This window comes from Vulpes vulpes, chromosome 13 (assembly GCF_048418805.1).
Source record: "Vulpes vulpes isolate BD-2025 chromosome 13, VulVul3, whole genome shotgun sequence".
Taxonomy (NCBI): domain Eukaryota; kingdom Metazoa; phylum Chordata; class Mammalia; order Carnivora; family Canidae; genus Vulpes; species Vulpes vulpes.
The window spans coordinates 88,628,664-88,655,593 of record NC_132792.1 but is presented as its reverse complement, the minus strand read 5'-3'; the positions used below and the strand labels follow the sequence as shown (position 1 = coordinate 88,655,593).

Sequence of the window (26,930 nt, the reverse complement as noted above, 5' to 3'; positions counted from 1 at the left end):
AGAATGCCCTCAGCAGAGAATCCCATATAAGATTTTAAGAAACCCCCCCACCCTTTCCCCCACATTGGAATGGAAAAAATTCCTCCACCCCTTCTGAAAATCCCCTAGACCAGCCCATAAAAAAACCCAGCTGTAACCCACTTCGGAGTCCAAGCCCCTGCTCTGCTGTATGGAGTACACTTGGACCCAGGCTCGAGCTTGTAAATAAACCCTCGCGTACTTGCATCGGTGTCAGCTTCTTGGTGGTTTCTCAGATTCGCAATCTTGGGCACAACAAAGCTTTCTCTTAAACCTTAATATAAATGTTGAAAATGTAAGGTTAAGGACATCGCTCAGAAACTAGATTCAGGACAGAGAAAATAAGGAACAACAAGGATTTTAGCAGATTTGTCCAGGAAAGCTGAAGAAAGAGAAAACAAAGATGAGAAAGTCATAAATGAAATAATTCAAGAAAACTTTCTAGAACTTGAAGGACATAGCTTCCAGATTAAAAGGATTTACCAGTTTCTAGTACAAAGACTTGTGCCAGGACATATCATATTTCAGAACATGAAGATGAAGAGAAAATCCTTCAAGCTTTAAAGAGAGAAAAATATGTAAGTTACACATTTTTTTTTAAAAAATTGAAATGGCGGGCAGCCTGGGTGGCTCAGCGTTTTAGCGCCACCTTCGGCCCAGGATGTGATCCTGGAGACCCAGGGTCGAGTCCCACGCCAGGCTCACTGCATGGAGCCTGCTTCTCCCTCTGCCTATGTCTCTGCCTCTCTTTCTCTCTCTCTCTCTGAGTGAATAAATATTTTTTTTAAAAAAAATCGAAATGGCTTCAGGCTTCTCAAGATATTTTCAAAATTTTGAAGATAGATAAGTTTTTAATAGCTGTATTTATTCACATTTTTACCCTGAAAGCAGATGTGAGATTTCTGGCACAGAAATCAGAGTTGTTATTACTTACAGCAGTAACCGCATCAGCTCCCCATACCCAGTACCTTACGAGTCACATGATGAGAGCCAGATGTCACACTGCACAGAGAGGGTCTGTCTGAAATTATGAATCTAGGAGTTTGTACAGGGCTGCAAACTGACCCTTCTTCAGAGAGGAGCTTAGAAGCTTTTGATCCCTAGTCATTAATAATCCTTTGGAATGTAAATGACTGGCTTCGGCTCTGCTGGTTCACCCTCTTTCAAATGGTAACTCGCTGAGAGATAAAGCTCCAAGTCTTTCTGGAGGTAACTGGCTATTCAATTACCCTTTAGCCTCCAAGGCTAGTTTTTCAGCCCAGTTGCCATTAAAAGTTTGCTCAAAAAGCTCGCACTGTACAGGAACATGAAATTATTCACTTCCTGACAGGTTATTTTCCGATCTAGAATGCTAGCCCCAGGCCAACCATCAATAAGCATGAAGGTAAAATGAATCTCAAAAAGTTCACCTTCTGTTCACTCCTCAGATTGCGGATATGCTCCTCCACCAAAACCAGAGAGTAAATCAAGAAAAAAGGACAGCATGGGATAAAGGAATGCTTTTTTACAGTCAAATTTGCATTTCTTTTAGATGCATCTCAAAATCTGAGGATGTCCTTAAAATAGGAGCAGGGAAGCCCAGGTTAGTTGGATTCCATCAAGTGTGGCTTGAGTTCTTTTGCTGGGAGTTGTGACAGGGTGTGTAGAATCATTTACGTCCCCTTCATTTTGAACAGTGGCACAAATTTGAGAAATGGTCACCAGTTCTGAACATCCCTCTCCTATTTTCTCTCATAGATATTGAGGAACCTGGATGTTGTGATCACCTTTGGTGCCTATTTGGAGTTAGATGGTAGGCAACACCAAGCAATTACATTAAAAATGCCTGCAGGGTATTATCCCAACTAATTAAATAATTACAATAGACTTAAATCCGGAAGTAACCTTAAAGTCTGTCTAGTACAAGCCCTCTTTTCAAAACAGGGAGGTGATTCAGAAAGATCAATTCAGTTGCTCAAAGTTTGTACAGCCATTTGAAAGCTAAGAAGGACTGAAATCCAGGAATCCCCTCTTTTTGCTGATAGACTGGAAGCAATGATAATTGTGTTTCCCATGCTTAAGAACTTTCCATAGATGATTCATGCAATTCTCCCTTTGTTATATCCCACGGTACAGATGAGGAAACCGAAATTTAGGAAGGTTCAATATCTTGTCCAAGGTCATGCAGTTCGTGATGGAACCAGGATTCAAGCCAGTCTACTACGTACAAAGCCCACACTGAGTTACTAGAGTAGATTGTGTCACTCATACAAATAGTTTGAAAGTTTTTTAGGAGGGAAAAATCTCCACAAAACTAGCTCCAGAGATTTTAGTCAGAAGGATCCAAGATAAAATTCACTACAGAACAAAAGCAGAAAGAAGACTGGAAGATAACTAATAGATAGTCATGCATAGTTAAAAAAAAAAAAAAGAAAGAAAAGAAACAATAAACTTTAGGAACTCTGGGAGTTTTAGTATATGTGCTGCCAAAGCGAGCACAACTCAGGAGTTTTAAATCCAATCTTTCAAATCTTACTCGTTTATGTTAGGAAGTTTTAGAAAGAACCAAAGCTTTGTATAAACTAAATAGACCCTATGGAAACTCTCTTTTTACATTTCTGTAAATCTAAAATTAGTTCAAATAAAAAGCTTTCTCTTAAACCTTAATATAATATGTATATAGGGTCTATATAATTAATTGAATTATTAAAGTAAATTAACTTCGTTATTAAATGTCTATATTTAATAATTCTATTTCAGGCTGCTTATAGTTCAGGGATTAATCTTATCTGCAGTTTGAAGAATCAAAGAACTTAGATTTAATTCTATTTTGTTTTTGCCTGTAAAGTAAAAATGATATTTACCTCTTATTATTGTGAACTAATTACTGTAAACTATAAGGCAATCTGTAGATGTCAGTTTTATTAATTAACATACAGTCTAGTTCCACCCTATCACCAGAGTTAAACTGCTTCCTCTGCATTATTAAGATACCACTTTAAAAAAAAAAAAAAGAAAGAAAGAAAACTCTTTATGATTTCAGAATTCACAGAAGTGAGTTTGGGAAAATAATGATTAATCATATAGTACCTAAAATTAATTCATCTCTACCATTTTCACTCTTCTTTTCTCAAGCCCACATTTTATTCCAGGGTATCCAACCTATTATATATAATCTTGTTGGCACTAATCTGGCCAACTGATCTGGTAACCTTCCAGTCTGGTTAATATTTCCTGTTTCTTGTTGGCTGAAAGATTGAGGGAAGATTGCAGAAAGAGAATAGCTAAAGCAGTCAAAATTTTAGGAGAAATAACACTCACACATACCCATGACTTACATTTAATTATGTAAACAGCATAAGAATGCGGGTAATTAAGGTTCCCAACGTTTAATCTTCTAATCATCTCTGTTACCCTTTCTGAGGTCAGTAGTATTTTAAATCAAGTATATCTGATTCCAAGAACCATTTGAAAGCTAAATTTCTTATCTATTACTTATGGAAAAAAACAAGTTTATCTTTTGAAATAAGCAAGAGTGTTGTACACTGCAGGAACTCACCATTTGTACTTTGGCTGAAGAAATTAAGAAAGATTATGGAAGCAGCCCAATGTGATAACATAGCTTGAAAGATAGATTTAGAAAGTGAATTAAAGTTTTCTAGAACTTTTCAGGGAAGGGGGGAGAGGAGTGGTAGGGTACAGCTCCTAACACAGATAACCATTTTTACAGAGTTAATTTTGGCACCAAATTCGATGGCCTTTGGTCTGATGGGTTTTTTCCAGCTCACCAGATAATGGAACATGTGAAGAAGGCCAGTGGGTAGCTTTGTGCTACACTGCAAGCATCCATCACATTCTATCTGCAGTTTTCTAGATCACTTGACACAGCCTCTACATCTGAAGCACGGTAAAACAATGTTGGCTCGCTGCTCACTATCTGGTCCTTTGCATGGGAAATGTCTTGGAGAGGTCAAAATATTGGGACTAATTTATTATAGAAACCTAGGGGCAGCTGTTGGCAGAAATGCCACTCTCCTCCAGCCACTTCCCTTAGCAGCAGGCTGAAGTTGGCAAGGATATATGTGTGGCCACAGTTGCTCCTTTCCTGGCTTAAGAGCATATTGACAAAGTGGCTAAGGGCTCTGGGTATGGGGGCAGATGGACCTGATCTTCAGTTCTGACTCTGATAATAATTTGACATTGGCAGAATTTTTAACTTCTTCAAATTTTGGTGTCTTTGTCGGTAATAACGCAAACCTCAGAGAGGTCATAAAGCATACAAAGAGACTGTATAGATAGGGCCTGACATCTGGTAAACATTCAACATATGGTGGATTTATTAAACTCCTGATCCTCTTGACTATCCGATGATGGAAGCTCAAAGTGAGATGTAAAACCAAACAAGCAAACACGAACCCAGCAGACCCATCAGACATCATCTGTATAAGCAGAAAATGACTACATTCCAAATAATTTTAATGGCATAAGACACTTTTGCAGAATGGGCCCATCAGGATATCGGGCTGTCCCATGGCAATCTGAAACCAACAGAAGAAACCTTTTCTATTCAGGTTTCCACTAGCCTATTTGCTATCTTAGCCTCTGCACCTTGTCATCCTTAACTCGTTGGTGGGCTCTAAGGGAATACCTACTGACTCTCAGTTGTCCTTTCAGGCTGCTGCTGAGCATATTCTGGGTTGCAAAATGGAGCTCCCTCCATTAGAATCTTCTGAGTTATTAATATACTTCTTAAGGGATCCCTGGGTGGCGCAGTGGTTTGGCGCTTGCCTTTGGCCCAGGGCGCGATCCTGGAGACCCGGGATCGAATCCCACATCGGGCTCCCGGTGCATGGAGCCTGCTTCTCCCTCTGCCTCTTCTCTCTCTCTCTGTGTGACTATCATAAATAAATAAAAATTAAAAAAAAAATAAAAATAAAAATAAAAATTAAAAACTGCTGGAAGCCCAGATTGTTTTCCAAAATTACCAATAAGAAAAAATGGTCATTCCATGGAAATGGTAATATTTAGCAAATATGTTTCTGGTATATATTCAAAAAAGTCATTTGAGAATGTTCCTCTCAGTACCACACATTTCATGACTGTATCTAAAACCCTAACTTTCTAAAGTATGTTCTGTGAACTGGATTAAAATACATACCACAGCAGATTGTTTTTTAAAAAGCATCTTGCTTATTTGTGATAATTTGTAAATCTTCTATAAAGTTTTGTAAAACTTAGAAAGGCAATCATTTAACTCCACCCTGAATAGTTAAGTTCCATGAGGTGGGACTGGCTTGCGTTGTGGCAAGCCCAGCACTTGAGCCAATGCCTGGCACATACAAGGCATTCAATAAACATTTTCTCACTGTATAGAAAGAGTTCTATGTAAGATTAATGGAAATATCCTCAAAAGCAGAGCGAAGTGATTTAGGAAACTGGTATTCTGGAACTAAAAGTAAAACCAAAAATTTGGGGGAATATTGTTAAGTCGCTTTGGTGAGGAAGATACAGATCATCCTAGGATTCATACAAACTAGGAAGGGAAAGGTTGAGTGTGGTTTTAGAAAAACAAATATAAAAATATCAAAAAAAATAAGTGATTTCAAGGTGCCTGGCTGGCTCAGTCAGTAAAGCATATGACTTAAACTCAAGAGTCACAAGTGCAAGCCCCACTCGGTTGGTGAGTTTACTTAAAAATAAAACTTAAAAGGAGCACCTGGGTGGCTCAGTTGGTTAAGCAGCTGACTCTTGGTTTCTGCTCAGGTTGTGATCTCAGGGTCATGAGATGGAGCCCCGTGTCAGGTTCTCCTCTCAATGAGGGAGTCTGCTTGGGATTCTCTCTCCCTCTCCCCACCCCTACACTCTCACTCTAAAATAAGTTAAAAAAAGAATTAAAAAGTAAAATTAAATTTTAAAAACTTAAGTAGATTTCATATATGAAACTCAAGGGCCAGATCTCAAAATTCCAATTCTGACCCTGCCATCAGATAACCCCCCACCCCCATAAAGCAGGGAGTCATCCAGAAGCATGTTTATTCTTGACCACATGCCAAGGACCCATTCAAATGATGGGAGATTACAAAACCCAGGACAACTCTAAGATGAATAGATGAGTATGTGAGAACCAAGCCATGAATGGGTTGAAGATTACAGAAATGCTAAAATACACATAACTTCTATAGACACTTCTAATCAAGAAGACTAAATGAGGTTAGGTCTACAGCTGGGTGCTACAGGTTATTGACCGAACAGATGTCAAATGAGAACTGCAATTTCACTTCTACTTTTCTATTGAGAATGTCCTTTGGGAAGAAGTGAACATTTATGGTGTACCTAAAGTGGTAGGTGCTGGGCTAAATATTTCATTCTAGTTATCACATTTGATCTTCACAGCAGCCCGTGAAGTAGAAATCCCCATCACTATTTTAGAAATGGCAATGCTAAGGTCCAGGGCAATTCAGGACTTGGCCTAAGTTTACATGGTAATGGCTTCGCAAAACCAGGATCCAATCCAAGTTTGCTTCCAAAAGTCTTTCCACTAAACCATATTGCCTTATTATGCTGAATTTTAAAAAATAATAATAAATCACGAGAGACACAGAGAGAGGCAGAGACATAGGCAGAGGGAGAAGTAGGCTCCCTGCAGGGAGCCAGATGTGAGACTGGATCCCAGGACCCTGGGATCACGCCCTGAGCCAAAGGCAGACGCCCAACTGGTGAGCCACCAGGCATCCCTATGCTGAAAATTTTTGCATATATATTGGTAATGGGGAATCTCTCTTGAAGAGATCATGAAAATATACAACTGCTGAAAACTGTCATAGTCCAGATGAATTATATCTACAATCCTTGAGATAAAATTAGTATGGTGACCTTTAAAAAAACATGGATAATAGGTGATGGGCAAATGGTATTATTTTTAAAAAAGAACACTTAAGACCCAGAGTGGAAGCACACTGTGCTAGGCAGGGGCCAAGTCTCTTCTGCCTTTTCATCTCCAGGGATTCAGCCCAGGCCCTCGCATATAATGCTTGATATATGTTCAATAAATGATATGCTACCTTTACACATCTCAAGCGTTATCTAATAGATTAAGAACTAAACTTATTTTGAACAGTTCCAAGGGGGAGAAATTCCCAGCTACAAGGGGGTGCTAAAACGAACACAAAATTCAAGATAATGATCAGTTAGGGCTGTCTCAAAACAAATGGCAGTGTATCATCAGGGAGGTAGGGAGTTGCCTATCACTAAAGTGCTCCTTGATCTAAGCAGAAGGAAGCAGAATGAATCAAGCCCTCACCTCTGTGATGGTTGTCAGCGGTCACCTTGCCTCCAGCCTAATGTCTTGTCTTCCATTCATGGTGGTAGGGGGAAGGGAGAGGGTTTAGGCAGTAGAGAAAAGGAAGTAGATGTTAAAGGTAAATAAACGACAGAAAGGAAAGCAAGAGTTCTCCATTCGCTTCCCTAGAGCCTCAACTCTTAAGTTCCCAGGACTGAGAACTGGAGACTAGAACCTTTCCTCACACTTACAGGAAAGGCTTCCATCTGCTCTAACTAGTCACCACTAACAGGATTACTCAGGAAATGAATTCCAGGTTCCCAATGACTGAGTTACAGGTAACCTTATAAAAAACATAATCCATTCAATTGGGAGACTGTATAAATTTGCATCATTCTCCTTCACCCCCATTTTTTTTTTTTGCAACAAAATAGTAGGAATTTGTTAGTACCCAGATGGCCTGATAGTGACTTCTTTAATTGCTAACAACCCCAGATTCATGATCAAGTTAAATAACAGGCAATTACCTAAAATTTAGACTTCCTAAATTCTTTTCTTCAATCATTGTCAATACAATGATTAGTTAGAAAGTAGTTACAATCAAGTCTGTCAAATCAAAGACATTCTCTTTGTACAAAGAGAAAAAAGTGGGTGATTTTTAAATAATGAAAAGGTAGTAATGTTGAAATTTATAATTTCCTTTCCTCTCACACTATGGATTCAGTGTAAGCATATTTCAGAATTCACTCCCTAAGACTAGAGGTCTAGCATGATGGCTTCACTGTCCAGGGGACCACTCAAGCCAGCTGGCTGGAAGGAGGCAGCCTGAAAGACCAGAAGAAAGACAAACTACCATGTGATGACTTTGCTGCCACCAAAAAAAAAAAAAAAAAAAGAAAGAAAACATGCATGCTAACACACATACAAACCCAGTACTGGTGGTAGACACAGTAAACCACAAATACATTTCTCATGCAAAATAGGACACATGATAGATATTTACATAATACAAATCAAGTGTGCTGAAAATTAAGCTTTCTTTTCTGGGGTACCACCATGACTATGTGGTTTCAATACCACAGGTTTAACTGTAAAACCATGATGAAGACATCATAGAAAATGTGCTTTGGTAGAGCCCTGGATGTGAAAGGTTGCTATGAAAAAATGAAAACAGGAATGATAGAAGTATATTTTCTTTTATATACAAAAAATGAAGTCCCAAAAAGTGGTTTGTTGAAGGAGCTATCAACAAGATGTGAAAATTATTTCTCCTTTGCTTTGGTTAAAACAGCCAAGGAACGCCAATCAGTTCCCCTTCCACTAATAGCATATAAACACAGTGACAGGACTACTTTTAGGACAGAATAAACAACTTTTAAGAAAGGAAATTAAATTAAACATTTTACCAATAAATAAGTCTCTTTAAAAGGTAGCATCTTCATCCTACAATCTTGGGCATAACATATACATCAATTTAAAAAATAAAATTTCTCCCACAACAGTAATTACAGGTGTTAATGCAACAAGCTATGAAATGAAATTATTTTAATGTAACTTGAAAAAAAATTCCTAGGAATCAAACAGAAGTTTTAAAAAATGACATTTTTCTAAAATTGTACATTCTGAAATAATTGACTAATACTTTGTTACAGAAAGTAATTCAAACTATTTTGGTATTCCAATATATTCCTAAAGAAATGGTTAAAAAAAGTTTTCATACACCAAAATTGGAAGTGTTTATAATTTTGTTTATGGCTATGAAATGGTAATCAAATTCTACTTAAAATTGTAACCACCAATGATGAAATATACTTCAAAAAAATAAACATTTGGTCTTACAATCTTTAATATTGGTTAAAAAAACAGACTGATGTTTGCTGCTCATGGAAGTTATTTTAATCCAATGTGCAAAAAAAGGTGCAGCTGTCTACTTTTACTTGAAATACATAAGACCAACACTTCTACACTATTTACACACTTAAAAAAGATTTTCCATTTATTAATTTAAGTAACGATATTACATCTCCTTTATGGATAAATCATGTGCTGCAGAGAGCCCAAAAGCTTGATGACATTCTCTTAAGTGACACAAGTGTATCTGAAGAAGCATACCTATTCTTGTCCTAATTTTGATCCTAAATAAAAATCCAATTTCAAAATCAATTAAGAATTATTTTGATCTAGAAAATCTTGGAATTGTTGCAAACGTGAAAACCTTGTCCCTGAGAGCCAGGATCCTATTCCCCCTTTGCTATCCCTCTAACAACTGGTCTATCCCACAAACCCCATCTGTTGCAGAGCAGCAATGCTCCAAAAAAGAGGAACAGAAAGAACTCAGCCCCCAGACCATCGTCATCCCTGTGGGTTTGCTTAGCCTTTGCTTGGGACTTCTGACTACATCTTTTGGGGTGGGGTGTGGGCAATCAAAATGAAGAAGCACTTTAGCAAAGCAACCATTATCTGTCCACAAAAACAGTGAAAAACAGTGATACAAAATTAACAAACCAAATATAAATCTAATACCATTCTGCAATTCTGGAACTTGTTTTCATATCCGCGGGGGTGTTCTTGGTCAACCACCCATCAGTATTTTCTGCATCTACAAGAAGTACTTTTATTAAGTTATTAAAAATGCTGTTTTGACCATAAGTCCCATATAAGCGTGATGATTAGGAAATCAATTTACTCAATTATCACTCTGTGCAGTACACGTGCCGGTGCGGCAAGCGTACAGAGGAATTAAAAATGGAATAGAAGTCTCTCACTTCTGAACTGGACACAGGAGTTCTCAAATTAAAATCGTAAAAAAGAGAGGGTGGGGGAGGGCTTACTGGCAACATTACTACTAGACACCAGACGGGACAGTGAGACTGTTTGGTCAGAACCAAGGAACACTATTTCCTTGCAAAGTTTTTAAAAATACCTAACCAAGCACTGCCTTAAGTCCAGTGAGTACAATGCTCCATAAGTTTCCACAAAAGTACAGTGACTGGCGTTCATGTATTATGAACAATGCAGTCTCCGGGGCTCAGGCAAAATGGTCCTGTCCCATCACCTCTAGCTACAGGCGATTGTTTCCAACTGCTGCTCCGCTTCGGCGGCCATCGCTGCTGCCTGCAACTGTTCTGTCTCACTCTGGATGGCACTGGGGGTAACCTGCTTCCGTTCACTGTGCATATTGTTCTCGTGCCTTTTCAGATCCGATGCCTTGGCGAACGCCTTGGTGCAAGAGCCACAGACAAAAGGCTTTTCCCCTCTGTGTCTTCGTTCATGATCTTTGAGGTGGGACTTGTGTTTGAAGGCTTTGTCACACATGTGGCACGCGAATGGTCTCTCGTTACTGTGAACTCTCTCGTGCTTCTTTAAGTCTGGGGCACGGATGAAGGATTTTCCACACACCTCACAACTATAGGGCTTATACCCCGTGTGGATTTTTAGGTGTTCTTTCAGGTGGGCCTGTGTAGTAAAACCTTTTGTGCACATTTCACAAACAAACGGCCTATCGGCCGTGTGGAGTTTCTCGTGCTTCCTCAACCTGCCCTCGTCAGAGAAGGTCTTCCCGCACGCCTGGCAGGCAATCTGCTCCCGATGGTGGCCATAAAGTAAATATTCGAACTTCATGTCACTGGCAGCCGTCGTCCAGCCCGGTGTCTGTTCGTCCTTCACTTCACTCATTCCATCGTTAAATGTTAAGGCTTGAGGAGTCTGGGACCCCAAATCTTTCGATTCTGGGGTCTCCATGGATTCTACTTCCTGGCCGTAGCAATTTACTTTTCGAACTTCCTCACTCCCCAGCTCTTTCAAGATTGCCTCCTGAACCCTGAGCGTCGTTGTGGGCGACTTGCCGTCCTCCTGACTTGGGGGGGTGCCTTCTACTGTGTCATCAGAGGGACTGTCATCCTGGTCTCCAATTTCTTCCACATCGTCATCCTGAGCGTCAGCAGCATCTCCAATGGGGCGATTTATTTTGAGACAATACTTACTTTTCGACTGGCCGTTATTTTCATCAGGACTAGATACGTCACGCTTCTGAGAACAGAGTTTATCCAAAAATCGGATACCAAGAATCTGCCCTGATGACATCATTAAGTTAACATCTTCTTTTTTCACCGAAATCTTTGCTGTATACATGTAGTTCAGGACCTCTTCGAATATATCAGAACGAAGAAAATCTATTTCTATTACTGAAGAGCTATCAACCTCAAGCTTCTTGAAAAGCTTCTTAAAGTAGGTGCTGCAGGCAGCAAGAACACACCGGTGTGCTCTGAATTTCACATCTTCAACCACAATAGCAATATCACAGAATTCTCCTTCCAGGCGTTGTTCATTTAGCGTTTTCAGAAACAGAGTTTTATGATCATCGTCATTATATTTAATGGTTTCAGACATACTGATGAAAAACTCCTACAAAAAAATTTCAAAAACAAAGTTTGATAATTATAAACAATATTTTTCCATATAGGAAAACATAGGCAGACTTTTACTTCCTGATCAATTTTTAGTACCTAACAATTTCTGAAAATCAACGCTAGAAGTGATTCTAGATTATAACACACTAATCCCAGCTAAGGGACTGCCATACTGTTACTTCTATTTATCTTAAATACTTAAAAATACTCAAAATACCTAAGAAGTATTTGCTTAGTAATAGTAACACCAACTTTTATTGGGCACATAATACGTGCCAGGCACTGTTCCACGTGCTTTGCAAGTCTTTACAAATGTACCGATCAAATAGCCTTAAACATAAGTGTTGCTAGCCCCGCCTTTTACATGAGTTTAGGAACCTGCTCGATATTTGAGTCACTTACTGGAGAGCTGGGACCCAAATCCAGGCAAACTACCTGTAAAACCTATGCTTCCTGACAACTGGAGGTGATAACAAATAACTTCAAGGTTTCAGGAAAGAGGGCCAAGGCAAGGAGGTAGGATGCCTATCGTGTCTATTCTAATTCCACGTAGAGAAAAGGAGTTTCAGCGAAATAATAGTGCTCAGTGTTATACTTCCTTGACAGAAGAGATAAATCACTGTTGCAGAACCAGAAAGGGAGATCATTGCCAAAATACTCCACTTAGTGTTGTCTTCTGCTTTTTCCCTCACCAGCTTTGGGCCACTTCTCAATGAAGGTTTAATATGACCTTCAGATGGCATTTGGGAAGACAGTGGTAAGGGTCTTCACTCCATCTGGATGCCATCCAGATGAAAGCGTCATCAAGACTGGATATACTTGACAAGTGCTGGAGTAGTTTATAAGCAAAAGAAATACTGAACTGGCAGGAAACACATGGCACAAAAGACCATGTTAAAGAATTAACTTTTTTTTTTTTAAAGAATTATCTTTTTAAAATAATGTGTTCTGTATGTTTCCTTTTTGAAATATCGTCTTTTTATTTAACAGAGCATTCCCCCCCCAAAAAAATAGAAGTGCTAATGAATATATATATAGAGAGAGACAGAGAGGGAAACACCAAACTGTATTTCCAAGACTTATTATCCAAAGTTATAGTTACCATGAACAACTCAGGCTATTATCTTAATGCTTTAAACACCAAATTCTTCAGATCAGAATAACTCTGATCAGGGGCACGCCAGTCCTACAAGAGAAAAGGACAAACAAGAATAAGGTAGGATCTCCCTCTATCCCAAATTCTAAACAAGAATGTTTTCAAGAATTAATTTAAAAAAAATAAACTTTCCTTTCTTGTCCTGCCACTTGCACATGTACCCATTTTCAGGTTGGGAACAGAGAGGAGGGTGACTGGCAGCATCAGGTCCAGCTCTGAACAGATATGAATGAGAACAGATGAAGGCTGTGGCACTCGGGGCATGCAGGGGCAGTACACTGGGATTGGAGGAATGGATTGGAGAACCACTAAGGAAGTTCTCACCAAAGAAGCCCACGCCCATATGTGCACAAATATTGATAGCGACATAGATACAGAAAAAGCCAGTAAGTCTCCCCTTACCACCACGGTGTCCTGCTGGTGATGTAGCCCTCCACATTTATCTCTAGGCTTACATAAACATAGAGTGTGCATCTTTAAATAAACATCAAGTTATAGAAGTGTACATCCCCAACAGTTAACACTGGAGAAGGAACAGTAGCTGCTGCTTTCCTTGCTTCTCTGTGATGTAGCAGAGAAGGCTACACAGTCTTTACGGTTTTATTTGAGAAGTCAAGGTGTTTTCACCTCTATCCTCACAGGAGGCTCAAAGAATCATCCCTTTAGGAGAGTTTTAACTCCTACCAGAGGGGCTCCATCCTGCAGACCAATATCCTGAGAACCATGTTTCCTCCACTGAACAGGGACCACACAAACTCTGGTGTGGTAGGACCAAGAGACTGAGCTGCACCAAAATCGTGGTGCAAGACCTGAACTTCCAGACCAACGCTCTGAAAACCCTCAAGAGTTCCCTCTACAGAAAAACACACCAGGGTGTTTCCCATCTGCACGGCGTGAGAGCGGGGCAGCCCCACCTCAAGGACTGTGCGGGTCCCCCAGGTGCGCCTCGACCTGCAGTCATCCCAGGAGGCAGGCACCAAAACCTTCCTACCTGATCACTCCCCACCACTGTAACTCTTCCTAGGGTGGTGGGATAAAAGTGCACGGGACTAGGGAGAGGAGTGGCCCTGCGGTACCCATGACTTTGTACCACTCTGCTTTGGGGGGGGGGGGGGGCTCAGGGTGCTATTTGGCTCCCGTGCTCTCAAGATCGCCGAGGACCGTTTCCCTCTGCTGAGGTGTTGCGGTCACCAAGTTCCTACCAAGTTCAGGTGAGCTCAACTGGAAGGCAGCCGCCGCCAGTTACCTGGGTCGGTGGGGGCGAGGCGGAGCCCCAGCTGCTCGTCCGCGGCGGGGCTGCGCGGTGCCGCGGCTCCCCGAGCGCCGCCGTTACCGGGCGGGCGGCAGCGGCAGCGGCCCCGCCAAGGCAGACTTACATAAGCGGCGGCCGCCGCCTCCCCTGCCCCGGAGCGGCCGCGACAATGGCGGCGGCACGACTTCCCGGCGGCAGGCTCGCACGGCCGGCATGGGCGGGAAGCGGAGGGCCCAGCGCCAGACCCCGGCGGGCTCGGGAGCCCCTGCGGCCTCGCTCTCATCTCTCCGGGCCCGGGAGGCGGGGGGCGGACGGGCCGTCTGCAGCCCTCCCCGAACAAAAGCCCCAGCCTCGGAGCCCGGAGGAGGAAGGGCCGCTTGTTCTTTCCTAATCGGAGTCCGGCGCAGAGTGGGGCCCGCCGCTCCGAACCCGAGCGGGAGGGCCGGCGGCGGCGGCGAGCGGGAGCGGGAGCGGGAGCGGGAGCGGGCGTGCGGCCGGGCTCCGCAGCCCCGCGCCGCGCCCCGCGAGCCCGGAGCTCGCGCCCCGCGCACTCCCCGGCCGGCTCGCGCCGGGCCCTCCCCCGCCCTCCCGCGGCCGGGGGCGGGGGCGGCGCGCGGCCGGCTCCGGAGCTCCGCGGGCGCAGCCGGGAGTGCGAGCGCGGGGGTCCCGGCCCCCTCCCCGGCGGGGCCCGCGGCTCGGAGGGGCGGCGCCCGGCGGGCCGCGCTCGGCGCCGGGCTCGGGGCCGTCCCCACCCCCACCGCCACCGCGGTGCACTGCGGCGGTGCGAGCGGGGGCGGCCATGAACTCCGCCGCCGAGGCTCGGCGAGCGCGCGCGCGGGGCCGCCGCCGCCGCCGCCGCCGGAGCCCGCTCGCCGGCCTGCGCGGCCCCCAGGGCGCCGGGTCCCCACGCCCGCCCGGCCTCGGCCCACGCCCGGCCGCGCTCGCGCCGCACCGCCTCCGGCCGCCCGCCCGCACCTCCTGGAGCTGGCTGGTGCCCCAGAGCGCGGCGAGAACGCGCTTCTTCCGGGCCGCCCCGCCGCGCCGGCGGCCGGCCGCCCCCGCGCCCCCGCGCCCGCCTCGCGGACGGCCCGGGCCCCTTCCGCACCCCCGGCCCGCGCTTACCTGCAGCCTGGCACAGCCACAGACACTCGCCGTGGGCTCCCCGCGCTCACTGCAAGCAGGCCGGGGGCGGGTTGGACGCGGGGCGCGGGGGCACGGTGGGTGGCGGTGTATTTTGGAATTTTTTTTTTTTTGGAGTTTGGGGAGGGGGCGGGGTGGGAGGGAATCGTGCACGTCCCTGATGGTAGCAGCCCTCCTCCTGCACGAGCACAGAATGTCTAGCCGGCCGTGAACACCCCCACCGGCACCCCCCCCCTTCCCGTGCATGCGCGGTGCGGGCTGGGGGGAAGGCGCGCCGCCGGCTTGCGCAGGCACGGAACCTCGCGGGCCTCTAAATGGGCGAACGAGGAAAGGGTTAATCCGGGACCTTGCGACGCTTTCGATGGAGTCTACGGGGCCGCCCCCGGAGGGCCCTGGGCTGCGCACGCGCGCGCACGCGCGCGGCTTGGGGCGCGCGGAGCCCGCGCGCGGGAGAAGAGGTGGGCGGGGCGGGGGCGGGGCCTCGCGAGCCGAGGAGCGTAAGCGCGAGCGCCGCTCGCGGGCACCCGCCCAGTCTGGTGCTCCCGCCTCCCGCTCCGACGCCGGGGCTCCCGCCCGCGCCCGCCGCCGGCGCAGCGCCGGGGACGCGGGAGCGCGGCGCTCCCGTGCGTGTGCATGTTCGTGGGGCAGTGCCGCCCTCGGGCGCGCGCAGGTCCGGCGCTGCGGCTGCGGCCGCGGCTGCGGGGTTAGTCCGCGGCGACCGGCTGGGGGACCCGGGCACCCTCGGCCTTCGCGTGCACCGGCGGACCCGGGACGCGCGCTTCGGCCGCGGGGTCCTGGCCGGCGGTGCCGCTGCGTTCTGGAAACTGGGAGAATGGCATGCCTTGAATAAAACGTTTGCAAAGCAAATGCAAAACCTGACTTCCTTCTTTGGAACGTGTCGGGTGACCCGAGCCTCCCAGAAGAACGGGGACGTCCTGGATCCCGCCAAACCTGGGCCCGTGCATTGATTCATCCGGACTCTCAAGGGAAAGTCACGGGGGCTGGAGGCCCTAGCTCGTGTCTGTGGCGTTAGTGAGATTAGACCTGACTTCATTTGTAGCCCCTTCGGAGAACACTGACAAAAGCACGGTTCTTACACTCAGGTTCAGTAAAAATAATGTCTCCGTTGGTGTTCAAAGCACGCACGTCGTGTTCCTTCCCTGTGATGGTGTCTGGGCTTGTGTCGGGCCTGGGGCCCTGGCAGGTCCCTCCCGCTCCTAGGTGCAGGGCACTACTGCATCACCTCAGAGTTGCTTATGCCGCTTTATCACACTCACTTTAACAGCATCTCACAAAAACACGCATGATTTAACATCTGAAAATTAGAGTGGGACCTTCCTCTTGGTCCTATGTGATGATTACACAGCAAAGATTGAAGAAATGATATTGTGTTGGGCTGTATTCAATGCTAAAGAAATTCTCAGTTGATGGTCTCAGTTGATTTTATAGTATTAATTTTGACATTAGTTTCAATGGTTCAAATGGTACTTGTATGTACATCCTCTGATATTCACAAAAGCATGGCATTTAGTAGGTCTACTGAATGAAACGGAATAGACCAGTTGTAGAGTCAGTCAGACATCCAATTCAAATATTAGGTACACTGATTAGCTTTTTTATTATTTTATTTTATTTTTTAAAAAGATTTATTTATTCATCAGAGATACGGACTGAGAGAAGCAGAGACATAGGCAGAGGCAGAAGCAGGCTCCCCGCAGGAAGCCCCATGCGGGACTCCTTTCCAGATCCCTGGATCAGGACCTGAGCCAAAGGCAGGCGCCCAAGGGCTGAGCCACCCGGGTGTTCCCTGGTTAGCTTTTTTAAACCTCAGCTTCTTATTCTCTGAAATGGAGATAATGGAAATCCCTAACAGAGCAGTTGTGCAGATTAAATGAAATGATGCTCAGTTAAGTGCTTAGCTCAAATATTAGCTCTATGATGTTAAGTGACCTGCCCACTCTCCACAGATGGTGGGTTTAAGTGGCAGGGGCAGGGCTGCAATGGCCAAAGTTCATGCTCATACTTGATACCTATGTGGCCTCATTTCTTCTAACGCCATAGGCTGGGCTTGTTTATTCTTGTTTACATGGCTTTTAAGATTACATTTCAATCCTGTTTTGTATTTAAAGGGAATAATAATAGTACTATATCATAGGGTTATGCTATCAAGCAGTAAAGCTGTCAGTGCATTTACCAGTGTGTGGACATGGCTAGCATTTAGTTAGGGTTCACTGTCTGGCACTGTTCCTGCTTTCATTACCACGTAATTGTATGGGTTTATACACTCATTCTACGTATATTTATTATCAGCCTGCTATGTAAAGACAGTCTTTTTACATATGGCTCTGTAAAGTCTCCCCAAGATTTGACTAATCTGATGAAATTGAAGTAGTTCAGAGGAGTTCTCAAGCACTACCCTGCATTTCCCAAGTGATAGATTCCTGACACCTTGGCTTTTGCATCAATTAACCCCCTTTTCTCATTTGTTCTATAGGTTCTGCCTGTGTGTTTCTTGCTTCCTAAGGGTCATGGGGGATGGTTCTAAATTAAAGGGGCCACTCCATGGGAAAGAGGAGGATGGTGATGAGAAACCATACAGGAAGGGCCTGACCCTGACCTGGCACTTTGCCTGGTCACCAGCCTTAACTCAGCACTGGGTAGCACCCAGGAGGCCCTCAGTAAATATTGATGACAGATAAGTGACAACCTAGAACTTGATACCAAGGGGAGTTACACGGGCACATTGTGGGATTGACAGGAGGTCAAGGGTCTTCCTGAAATGCACAGACCTGAGGCCCTTGAAGGAAATCTTGTCTTCCCTACCAGGAATGCAGTAACTCTATGTGGGTTTCTCTGTCTAGCTACTCTGCTGGGAGCACCCAGTTTCTCGCTTGGGATGCCCACAGACTCCTCTTGAGTTGAATCTGCTTCTGAGGATTGTGAGGCCTGATGTATGGAGTCTGTAGTATGGAATCTGGAGTGGTTATGGAGCAGCTCCCAGGGATGTTTGGAAAGGTTAAGTCTTTTGGGGTTCTCATAGATGGGTGGAGTTGATTTCTCTATCACACTGACTTGGGCCCTCTGATTGGTTTTGACCAGTGGAATGTAGGCAGACAGGAGGATGAGCAAGTTCTGCGTAGAGGCTTGGAGAAGCAGCCTCTTTCTGCTCTCCCTCCTGTGTTGTGTGTGGTCCACAATGAGAAGACCATGCCCGTGTTGCTACTGCCTCTTCCACTTGGGCTCTTCAATGACAAGCAGACCTAAGAATGATGCTGACCCAGAACCTGAGCCCAGGTAAGCCAGGATGAGTAACAGCTCATCCATGAGTCCATGAGTGAGAAGTAAATGCTTGTTTTTAAAAATCCTTGAGAGCTTGTGTTTTGTGATTTGTTATCACAGCCAGACCTGATATGCCTGCACAAGGAAAAATTTCCCACCACAGGCCAATCAGCAACTTCCCCTCACTGCTCTGAAAACACTGAATATAGTCCATGGACAAGGAATAGATCCCATCCCTAAAAACACAGAGGTGTGAATATACACATTCAACAAATAATCACATAAATAATCTTACAATTGCACATTGTAATACATGCTTTAATAAACGTGAAAAAGCCTAAGATGTGATAGAAAAGAGGAACAAATTTTTAATTGAGAAACCGATACAAGTGTCTCCAAAGATATACATTTAAGACCTGAAGGATGAGGAAGATATAGGAAAAGAGGGAAATGGTATTTCAGTCACAGGGAGAATAGGAAGAATGAAAGGGTGTGTGTGAGGCTCTGCAACAAGACAGAGTGACCAGGGTACACTGATACAGTGAGCATGGCATGGGCCGGGGGAACAGCAGGACCTAGACTTGTCAGTGCCTTGTGGCTGCGGGAAGTGCCTTGGCTTTTATGCTACGCACAGTGACAGCCATCAGAGAGCTTTTCTTTTAAAACTAACATTGACTTAGGTAAATCTATTAGTCTCACAACTAGAATAAATTCAGCTCTTGGAGTACAGACATATACTTTTTTTTTAAATAGGATTTTATTTATTTATTCATGAGAGACAGAGAGAGAGAGAGACAGAGAGAGAGAGAGTCAGAGACACAGGCAGAGGGAGAAGCAGGCTCCATGCAGAGAGCCCCGTGTGGGACTGGATCCCGGGTCTCCAGGATCCTGCCCTGGGTTGAAGGCGGTGCTAAACCGCTAAGCCACTGGGGCTGCCCCAGACATATACTTTGAATTTCAAATATCTCCAATGTTGAGACCACACAGGTGAAACTCTTATCACAGTTCAGGTCATGTTTTAAACACCATCAAGAGAAATACGATCCTTCACTATCATATAGAAAAGTTAACAATTTATTCATGAAATTTACTTTTGAGTAAATACGTTTATTAAGCACGATGGTAAGTAGTACAATTCCAGGCAAACTTCCATTTGAACAGCTGTAGGATTACTGTTTCTGGATCAGTAGAAGAAATTTGCTAATTAACAACAATGAAAATACCATGCACTATCTGAAAACCAAATTTAAAAAAACAAATTACTAATAAGACTCACATTTATAAAGTATACATTTGTAAAACATTATCCTAAGGATTCTATTGCCATGAATTGTCATTGGAACTATTTTATAGTCACTTCAATATTAGCAGTAGGACCAAAAAAGGAAAAGCTCAAACTTATTTTAGAAGAAAAAAAAATATTATTGCTGTGTTTCCAGATTATTTTAGTGGTCTTGTTAAAAATAAAAATACTGTAATTACATTACCTACAAATAGAATAAAATGGAAGCAATTAATCTATACACGTCACATTCAAATAATCTATGATAATAGAACATTATTCTAAGAAGTATAATTATATCAAACTTCCACTTAAGCCATTAGATAGTCTCTTAATTAATAGCAAAAAAACTAGAAGACAACAAAACAAAGTTACCTTAGTAGGAAGGGGAAAAAGTACCTTGTGTTAGTTCTGTATCTTCAGAACTCTGCTTTTTGGAAGGTAAGTTATACTCAGAATATGATTCGCTTCTGTTTTCTGGTTTTGTGGACAGAAGATTGAATCCAGCACTTGCTGTAGACATTTTTTATTGCCAACTTTGGACATACTGGACCAAGGAAGTCCCATGGTATGGTGAATTTCAAGGGAGGTTTGTTCTCTTTTTCTAGAAGAAGGAAAGAACAGGATATCCTCCTTTCAGAAACTGCACCCTAGGACTTCTCTGTCACATCTGACCTCTGAAGGAAGAGCCTGGGTCAGCAGCCACTCTTTGAGGGGGGAGAGTTAATCAAGAGAATGCCTTGAACATCTGCCGAGGCAAGGAGCACCAGAACAAGCATTCTTTATAGTTGTGTAGGAATTTCTGCATAAGAATGGAGTTGGCTGAATGGAGGGATCCTTTCTGTGTGGGTTTGAATCTCATGGAACATCTGGTTTCTTCTGAGCACCAGATCCTGGATCCCTATGCCAAGATGGCCTGTTGCTCCTCCTTTCTCTGAAATCTGGTCACCCAGAGAGTTCCTTCATGATCTCCTTGGGTTAACATTAGAAGGAACTGGGTGAACTCTTTATGGGAACACTCTGTACTATCTTGGCAATTCTCTACAAATATTATATTATTTCAAAACAGTTTTTCTGTACAGGTAATTATTTTTCTCTGGCTACTTTCAACATCTTCGTTTTAGTTTTTAGCATTTTGATTATGATATTTCTGGGTATGGAGTTCATTAAGTTTATCCTATTTGGGATTCATTGAGCTTCTTGAATCTGTAGGTTCATCTTTCTCTGAATTTGGGTAGCTTTCTGCTAGAACTGATAAAGGAATTCAGTAAAGTTGCAGGATACAAAATCAATATACAGAAATCTGTTACATTTCTATACACCAAACGAATGAAGTAGCAGAAAGAGAATTAAGAAAACCCATTTACAATTGCACTAAAAATAATAAGATACTAAAGATAAAGCATACAGGTGAAAATCTATACTCTGAGAACTATAAGACATGGATGAAAGTAATTGAAGATGACACAAAGAAATGGAAAGACATTCCAGGCCCATGAATTAGAAGAATGAATATTTGTTAAAATGTCTATATTACCCAAAGCAATCTACACATTTAATGCTATCCCTATCAAAATATCAACAGCATTTTTCACAGAGCTGGGACAAACAATCCTAAAATTTGTATGGAAGCACAAAGACCCTGAATAGTGAAAGCAATCTTTAAGAAGAAAAAGCAAAGTTGGAGGCATCACAATTCTAGGCTTCAAGTTATATTACCAAGCTGTAGTAAATCAAAACAGCATGGTACTGGTACAAAAATAGACCCATGGATCAATGGAACTGAATAGAAAACCCAGAAGTAAACTCCCACTATAGAGTCAATTAATCTTATACAATGCAGGAAAGGATATCCAATGGGAATAGGGCAGTCTCTTCAACAAATGCTATTAGGAAAACTGGACAGTAGCATGCAAAAGAAACTAGAACACTCTTACACCATATACAAAAATAAATTCAAATGAATGAAAGACCTAAATGTGAGGCCTGATACTACAAAATTCCTGGAAGAGAACCCAGGCAGTAACGTATTTGATGTTGACCATAGCAACTTTTTTCTAGGTATGTCTCCTGAGTCAAGGGAAACAAAAGTAAACTAGTGGGACTTCATCAAAATAAAAAGATTCTGCACAGCAAAGGAAACCACCAATAAAACTAAAAGGCAACCTACAGGATGGAGAAGATATGTGTAAATGAGATATCCAATAAACAGTATCCAAGATATGTAAAGAACTTAAAAACTCAACACTCAAAAAACAATCCAATTAAAAAATGAGCAGAAGATATAAACAGACATTTCTCCGAAGAAGTCATCCAGATAGCCAACAGACACATGAAAAGATGTTCATTATCACTTACATCAGGGAAATGCAAATTAAAACTACGGTGAGATATTGCCTCATACCCATCAGAATGGCTAAAATAAAAAACACAAGAAACAACAAGTGTTAACAAGGATGTGGAGAAAAAGGAACAACTTTTGCAGTGTTGGTGGGAATGCAAACTGGTGCAGCCACTCTGGAAAACAGTATGGAGGTTCCTAAAAAGTTAAAAATAGAGCTACCCTACAAACTAGCAGTAAAGGTACTCCATATTTACCCAAAGAATACAAAGACACTAATTGAAAGGGATACATGCTCCTCTATGTTCATAGCAGTATTACTTATGGTAGCCAAGATATGCAAACAGCCCAAGTGTCCATCAACTGATGAATAGATAAAGAAGATGCAGTGTATATACACAATGGAATATTATTCAGTCATAAAAAACCTAAATCTTGCCATTTGCAACAACATGGATAGAGCTAGAGAATATTATGCTAAGTGAAACAGAGAAAGACACATACCACATGATTTCACTCGTGTGGAATTTAAGAAACAAAATTAAGAAAGAAAACAAATTAGCAAAGTGAAAAGAAGAGAGACACAAACAAACTTCTAACTGTGGAGAACAGACTGATGGTTACCAGAGGAGAGGTCGGTGGAGGATGAGTGTAATAGGTGATGAGGACTTAGGAGGGCAGTTGTTGTGATGAGCACTGGGTGTTGAATGGAAGTGTGAAACACTATATTGTATACCTGCAACTAATATAATACTGTATGTTAACTAACTGAATTTAAAAAGAAACTTTAAAAATTGGGAGGTAGTTTTTTTTTTCCAAGATTTTATTTATTTATTCATGAGAGACACACATTGAGAGAGAGAAAGAGAGGCAGAGACACAGGCAGAGGGAGAAGCAGGCTCCATGCAGTGAGCCCGACGTGGGACTCGATTCTGGGACTCCAGGATCCCACCCTGGGCTGAAGGCGGCGCTAAACCGCTGAGCCACCTGGGCTGCCCCGGGAGGTAGTTTTCAGCCATTAATATTCACATTTTTTCCAGCATCACATTCTTTCATCTCTTCTGAGATTTCAATGACATGAATGTTGGGATTCTTTTTCAATTCTCTCATAGGATCATGACAGTTTATTTTTAAAAATCTTTTTTCTCTGTTATTCAGATTGAATAATTTCTATTGATTTATCTTCAACTTCACGGACTTGTTCTTTTGTCATCTCCATTCTGCTACTTAGTCCATCTGGTGAGTGTTTTCACATGAGGTGTATTTTTTCAGTTCTAAAGTTTACATTTTATTTTTCTTTATATCTCTGCCGAGACTTTCTATTTTTGTTTGTTTGTTTAACAGTATTTATGGTTACTTGTTGGAGAATTTTATTTATTTTTTATTTATTTTTAAGATTTTATTTATTTATTCATGAGAGACACACAGAGAGAGAGAGGCAGAGACACAGGCAGAGGGAGAAGCAGGCTCCATGCAGGAAGCCTAAGGTGGGACTCGATCTCGGGTCTCCAGGATCACGCCCTGGGCTGAAGGCAGGTGCCAAACTGCTGAGCCACCCGGGCTGCCCTTGTTGGAGAATTTTAATAAAATCCGCCAAAACTAAGTTTTGGTTGCTTACTTCCAACATGTTTGTCAACATAATGTTGTCTTCTGTTGATTGTCTTTTCACAAATGAGTTGAGATTTCCTGGGTCTTTGTACACTGAGTAATTTTGGATTGTGTCTTGCACATTTGAAATATAAGATTCTAGACTGCTAAATTCTATGGAAAATGTTGATAATTTTAGTCAACCAGGTTAGATTCTGGTCACAAATTTTAATATATTTTCTGTGGACTGTGATTTGATATTTTTGGAGTACTCTCTGGATCTCTCTCAAGTGTTTTCCATGCATTAGCCAGTCTAGGGTGTGGGCTGTGATCAGTTAATTCAGTTCTCAAAATCTTTTATATGCTGATTAGCATCAAATCCGTCCAGCTCCTAGGTGAGCCTACAATTTGTAAACAATTTTATGGGGCTGCTTTCTGGGCTCCTTTCTCTTTGTGTTTTTTTTTGGTACTTTCTGCCTTCCTGGAGTCCCCTTTTCCTATTCTTCAGTCAGAAATTTGGGGCACATGTATGACAATCTGCATCTAGAACCAAGTGGTGGGAGGACCAGAAAGGAAAAAAAGTGGTAAAGTTACTGCTCGTTTGGTGATAAGCTTGCTTGTTTCCAATACACTTACCTTAAATAGCTAGGTTTCCTCCCAAGGACTGGTTTTTCCTTGTTGTTTTACTTACATTCAGTTCTATGTATTTCTTAGATTTATTATTTCCCTTTTTAACCAGTGTTATTTAATAATCCAAGTATTATGTAATCATATTATTTTGTTTCTAATGTGGGAGTATTTTTGAGTTCTCTTTTTTTGGCAACTTCTTATTTTGAAAGAATAGAGTAAAAAGAATTCCTATATGCATTTTACCTTTTTCCAGATTTTAGCATTTTGTCCCATTTCTGTAGTCATTTGCTCTTTTTTCTCTCTCCTTCATTATCTACACACATATACAAGACACGCAACACACATTTTTTTCTGAATCATTTTTAAAGAGTAAATTACAGATATCATGCCTCTTTTCCCTAAATATCTCACTGTGTGATCCTAAAAATAAGGACAGTCTCTTATATAACCAGAGTACAATGACAAAAATCAAGTATTTACCATTGATACAATACTATAATCTACAATCCATATTCAAATTTCACCATTTGTCCCAATAATGCCCCTTATATTTGCATAGTTTTTTTTTTTTATTCTAACTGGTTTCAGGATTCATTCCAGAACTACCTTGTCACATTTGGCTGTCAAAGAGCTATTCTTTTGTCATTTATTTCCTGAGTCTTTTTTATATGCTTTAACACCAAGGTTGGCCCTTTTTAAAATTCTGTGGGTTTTGTTTTGCTAAAACATTTCTATGAGAGTGTATTGTATCCTTTTAAATTTACTACACTACCAGCAAGACTCCTCTTCCTTGCTGTAGCTGATTACCAAAGAATATTGTTATCTTCATATAGCCCTGCATTCCTAAAACTTCAGAATAATTTTAGTTTCCTTTCTTTCTTCTTCTATCTCTTATCAGTTTCACAGCTCAGTGACTTGATTTATACCAGAGTAAAGTATTGATCTACCCTCAAGAGTTTTCTTCATTTCTAGAGGACAAATCTTGAGATTTGACTTTTGTTCTTAAGCAAAGAATATTTCATCCTTGAGAGTGAAACATATATTCTTATATTAATATTCAAAATATTTATTCTCTTTGAGCTAGCATGTTAAGCTGAGCTGAAATTGGCTTTCTCCGGGCTTCTATAAAAATGTGAACACTTACAATTTATGGAATAGATCTTCATCCATCATATGGGCTGATGCTTGTCAATTACTTTTCTACTTTGTGACAATGCCTGGACACATGACACACCAGCCTGAACCATTCCACTTCAAAAGAATGATAGTTTTCTAATTTGCAAATGGATTTCAAGTTAAATCTCCTATTACTAATACTAAATACAAATATCTACCAAATTCTACTTACGTGGAATTCTTGTTTCAGTGACCCAAACTACTTAGGATCATTTTCCTGCTACTTTATTGAAATGGATCATCCAGCATATTGACATTATGGCTTATGTAAAATATGTAAACTCTCTGTTATATTATTTCTGATGTTTAGTAAATTGTTTAGTGTACATATCATACAAAGAATTGACTCATCAGTTTGGGTTAGAATTAATATTTTAATTTACCAAAATTATCATCATGATGCCAAATATTATTAAAGCTTTTTCAAAAAAAAAAAAAAGAAAGAAAACCCTGCAAAGCATTTATTCTTAGTTTTAGTGAGCTAAAATTATCATTTCCTCTTTTGTACAAAAACTATTTTTCTAAGTCATAAAGATTTCACTCTCAGTACAATGAATAACTCAGTAAAAATTGAAATAAAAACTTATCTAACCAGCATCTGTACTCATGGATTTTTGCATGGATTATTGCTTCTCTGTACCACTTCCACCCTCCAATACTATGTTTTTGCTGTTCCTTAATCACATCTGGCATGTTTCCCTCTCAGTACCTCATGTACCCTTGCAATATTCAGGATGAATTGTTAAAAAATATTTCAGTTTCTCATTGTCTAAACACAATTATAATAGTTGGTCAAATGGTCATTGAAATAGAGCAACCATTAAATATAATATTCTTTAGTTTCTTATCTACTTCAAAATTTAGCCTTCATTTACGAAGTTGGGAGGTGAATCTTCCATTTAACATATGAAAGAAAAGCAGTGTAATTGGTGGGAAATTGCCCAGTCTCTGAGTACTGAACTTGGATCCTGCTGCTACCCCTTACCAGCCAATATTCTTAGGCAGGTTACCTCCTGGTTCAAGATTCAGTTTCCTTATCTGTATGATCAGAACAAAAATAGAACCTACCTCTTAGGGTTAACAGATTAATTCAATAGTTATGAGTATCCATTTTGTGCCAGGCATTGTAGGCACTGTGGATACAGCATAATCAAAACACACAAATATTCCTGCCTAGGAGGCAGACAAGAAACAATTAAATAATTGAAATGTGTATTATGTCATCTAATGAGAAGTGCCGTAAAGAAAAGTATAACAGTGGAGGTGTGTAGGAAGGCTGGAAATATGGGTGAGCAATTTTTAATGAAGTTGTCAGGAAAACCTCGCTGAGAAGATACCACCAATGCCAAGGTTGGAAGGAGGTGAGGAGGCCTGGTGAGTGAAGATGATGACAAAGAGCCTT

General features: G+C 42.1%; 2 protein-coding genes across 3 annotated transcripts; both read right to left on the bottom strand.

The window, feature by feature from the left end:
• Nucleotides 1-8,453: 8,453 nt before the first annotated feature.
• Nucleotides 8,454-15,545, bottom strand: ZBTB14 (zinc finger and BTB domain containing 14). Of its 2 annotated transcripts, XM_072734992.1 has the most exons (3): nt 15,216-15,545; nt 12,788-12,871; nt 8,454-11,680 (listed from the first exon to the last, which is right to left on the bottom strand). In XM_072734992.1, exons 2-3 carry the CDS (start codon nt 12,788-12,790, stop codon nt 10,334-10,336), a joined length of 1,350 nt encoding a protein of 449 aa, XP_072591093.1. In that variant the 5' UTR covers nt 12,791-12,871; nt 15,216-15,545; the 3' UTR covers nt 8,454-10,333. The 2 variants fall into 2 exon arrangements, with proteins under 2 accessions (XP_072591093.1, XP_025861677.2); XM_026005892.2 differs by lacking the exon at nt 15,216-15,545 and having other exon boundaries at nt 12,788-14,042.
• On the bottom strand, nt 12,926-16,206 carry LOC140595109 (uncharacterized). Its single transcript, XM_072733708.1, has 4 exons — nt 16,185-16,206; nt 15,455-16,057; nt 14,088-15,210; nt 12,926-13,056 (listed from the first exon to the last, which is right to left on the bottom strand). The coding sequence occupies exons 1-3, from the start codon at nt 16,204-16,206 to the stop codon at nt 14,171-14,173; spliced, it is 1,665 nt and encodes a 554-aa protein (XP_072589809.1). The 3' UTR covers nt 12,926-13,056; nt 14,088-14,170.
• Nucleotides 16,207-26,930: the final 10,724 nt, after the last annotated feature.

Coding starts and splice junctions, on each gene's coding strand:
- LOC140595109 (XM_072733708.1), bottom strand. CDS start 16,206: ATGAATCAATGCACGGGCCCAG. Junction 16,058..16,184: donor GAATCAATGCACGGGCCCAG/GTTTGGCGGGAT, acceptor CCATTCTCCCAG/TTTCCAGAACGCAGCGGCAC. Junction 15,211..15,454: donor CGGGAAGGGGGGGGGTGCCG/GTGGGGGTGTTC, acceptor GCTGCAGGTAAG/CGCGGGCCGGGGGTGCGGAA.